General features: G+C 51.6%; 1 protein-coding gene across 1 annotated transcript; it reads right to left on the bottom strand.

Annotated features, from left to right (window-relative positions):
• Positions 1–1,969: 1,969 nt before the first annotated feature.
• On the bottom strand, positions 1,970–2,760 carry EAH_00034770 (hypothetical protein, conserved; the record flags this gene model as incomplete). The annotated part of the gene is made up of 2 exons (XM_013392157.1): positions 1,970–2,449; positions 2,536–2,760. The coding sequence occupies 2 exons, from the start codon at positions 2,758–2,760 to the stop codon at positions 1,970–1,972; spliced, it is 705 nt and encodes a 234-aa protein (XP_013247611.1).
• Between the last annotated feature and the right edge of the window lie 550 nt (positions 2,761–3,310).

Genomic DNA, 3,310 nt, shown 5'->3' with positions numbered 1-3,310 from the left:
CGCTGTACAACAAATTCGTGCTCACATGGGAACATCACTGCCCAGCCAGCAGCTGTTTGCACCGAAAGGCCCTTCTATCCTCCTTTTCCCTTACAGCTTGGCTTTAGCCACAAGTCTCGCATAAACGGATTCGGAGACTTGCGCACCCCTACGGCTTGGCAGTCGTCAGACCAATTATGTGAAACAACGGAATGATGCAGAAACAAGTTTGATAAAATGTTCTCTACGGCTTTGACCGATCGGGAGCCCTAGTCAGAGCACCCGGTGGAAGACAGACCAAAGTGGGCGACAGGCAAAAGCTGTGATTCTTCGGTGCAGCTGCAGCTTGTTTCAGTCTCTCGTAAACCTACGAGAACGTGAAGGGTCGGCTGTTGCATAGATCTCCATTGCGTGTGATGTCCCTGAAAAGTGGCGACCGAATCGGTTGAAGGAATACCTAGTGTTTCCGAAAGTGGAGGTTCCTTGGCCGTGAACCATCTACTGGACTCTACAGATTCCCACAAGGCAAATGGCAGGCAGTGCTGCTGTTGTTGCCCCACAGCCTCCTCTGTCACCGTGCACTTGGCGACGGAATAGTGTGTATGATCCGCCTGTACACTGGGGCCTTGTTCTTCTTTGCATAGCCTGTGGTCTTCGAGGGTATCGTCTGTGGCCATTGCCACTCTGTCCTCCTTCCCTCGGATATTAGAAACGAGCTTTTCCACATGGCCTGCGTTCTCCTCTATTAAAGCCGCTGCAGGGGCAATTCATGCGCGCGGATTGGTACAAGGTATTCCAAAAATTCGCCGTGTCGCTCTGTTGCTCTTCTTTTCCCCATTTTCCAGTCTTTTGCCAATCGTGGGAGGTCGAAATGCTGCAAGGAAGGGGCAAACGAACCTGCATTTGGCTTTGTGGTGGATCCAAAGTGCACTTGATGAGCTTTCTCAGTTACGTTCGTCCCCAACTTCGTCTGGTTCGAAGCAGTACGTCGCACCGAATCCACAAAAAATCTCAATCAACAGAGGGGCAAATGTCCACAAGTTGCATCGGGGGTTGCGTCGCATGCTCTCGCTGTACGCAAGGCCCCAAAAGCCCTGGGCGCACTCGTCACTGCCCCTTGTCCGCCAAGCATCCCCTCCCTATCTTTTGGTGGTACCATCGAAGGTGCCGCACCTGAAGTTGATTTGGCCATGGTGCTTCTAAATGAGATTTTGGTTTACGCGCAACTTTAACAGAAGACCCGCCTGCTGGGCCGAAGTGGGTCAAACACCCTTGGTGACTGCACTGCGAATCATCTGGAGGGTAGTGTTCTTCTACAGGCGCGCAAGACGGGGCCTACACGCTCCACAACCGGTTTTCACACAAGCCTGTGTTTGCAACTTTCATGCTCGCTTCCGTAAGCAATTTACGTCTCCCCCCAGGTTCACCTGATATGCTGCAGAATACACACTGTGGCAGTATTGCTGACCCACTCGTCGTATCTTTGGACGCTGCAGGCAACGACATCGGTTGAGCTCCCACAGATTACATCAAATGAGGCAAGGAACCTTATGGTCAATGCACTACAGGCGCAGGCGGTATCTGGGTACACAGAGAAGTTATGGGTGCACTTAATGTGATGCACTTGCCGATGCAAAGCAGGCTACAAGGTTAGTGTGAAAATACTCAGTGTTGTCGCTCACCAAATCAGGAAGGGATGCTGCATTAAACCCTGCTGCAGCAGATCCTGCGGCACCTGCTGCATCTATGCCTGCCGTATGCGGTAATGATTTATGAGGGGGGCCACAGATGCAACTGCGTGGAGCGCGGCAGCAGCGTGTACACTGCGCAAAGCGCGCAGCGCAAAGGGAGTAGCGCGTCTCGAAGCGCATGGCCTTGCCAAATCAATGCCCTGTCGGCAGTGTGCATATTGAAAGTGAAGGTCACGTGCGGGAATTTGCACGCAAAGCATCTACAACTGAGAGAAGAAATACCTGAAAATTCACCCTCGCTAAGGCCTTACTGGGATGTTGCTCGTGAAACTGGATGCCCTAGGTTTCAGTTTCTCTTGCTCCGCTGAGATTTGCTTGGGCATCCCTATGGAGCTTTCCTGCAGAAGCCGGTTTCTCACAGTCTCTTCTACAGCCATCCTCTCCTTAGCATACTCGACGCGGATTTTTGATAACTGGCTCTCTCTTTCTGCATTTTGCTGTTTTCTTCGAAGCTTGCGGGCAGCCATCACTGCGTGCACCGCAGCTTCCCCAAACATGGGTGACTCCTCTTGCAGTTGCTGCTGCTGATCCACCTTGATATCAGTCGGACCCGCGGATGTACCATCTAAGGAAACGCGATATTCGGGATCTTTCTGCGTCCCATGACATCTGAAGTTATCTTGGGCATTTGATACACAATTTTGAAGCTTCTGGCTGTTTCTTCGAGTCGTTGGAAGCTTTTTGAATGGGGCGGAGTTCACTTGCTCACCGCTCAAGCGCTGACAGCAAATAAACACTCTCGATCGTGTGCCTTCAGCAATGGCCGTCACCGACAAACGGTGACAGCTGTCATGGCCCTCCTTACCTTTTCGACACGCATATTCTCCCCTTTTTCTCCCACATGCTCCCTACAACAGTTTTCACTGCAGTTCAATGTCGATGCCATTGAAGTGGGCTGATTACTTTGAGTACGCTCATCGTGTTTGTCCGTAAAGCGAGCGCTAGATGCGATAACTCGAAAGCATGCTTTTGCCTCTTCCCTTACTGGAGTGTTTGTCAACTGCTGTAATGTCGGCGTTGATGAATCCATCTCCCTATCAAAAAACGTATGATATCCAGCTACGTCAACCTGCATTGCCGCCTATGGCTGCTGAACTTGGAAAGCTAGGGCGAGTACACGCACACTCAGTGGTGTCAATATTCACATACAGCAAAGCGGACTTGCTCAGCCTTGTAAGCCTTGGAGATGCGTAGTCGCGGGGTTGCGTACTGCCGTCTTGGTTGTGAGAGAACATAGATAGTTGCATTGCCACTGCTTTACTTGGTACCTCGAGAAACGGCAGTTCCAGAATGCCTGCAGCTGTGGGAAGCGCGCTTGCTTCCCCCAACAGCAATAAGTGCACAAGTTCTGCTACCTCCGGCCGGTAACGCTGAGAAATAGGAGGGTACAGCTCTTGTTGGCGCACTACGTTTTCTGGTCTCCAGCTTGCGTTTGCCCCAGAAAAGGAGCCTTCGCCCGTTTGTCTCCGCTGGGACATTCCACTTACCTGCTTCGCAGTTTGGCAGCGCCATTTGCGATCCAGCAGGCAGCACATATGCTGTGGTGGTTCAAGACAGCACAATTCGTATAACAGCCTTCC

Source organism: Eimeria acervulina, genomic scaffold (genome assembly GCF_000499425.1).
Source record: "Eimeria acervulina Houghton genomic scaffold, Eah_scaff358, whole genome shotgun sequence".
NCBI classification, from domain to species: domain Eukaryota; phylum Apicomplexa; class Conoidasida; order Eucoccidiorida; family Eimeriidae; genus Eimeria; species Eimeria acervulina.
The sequence above is the reverse complement of the archived record's forward strand: the minus strand, read 5'-3'. Positions and strand labels throughout refer to the sequence as shown.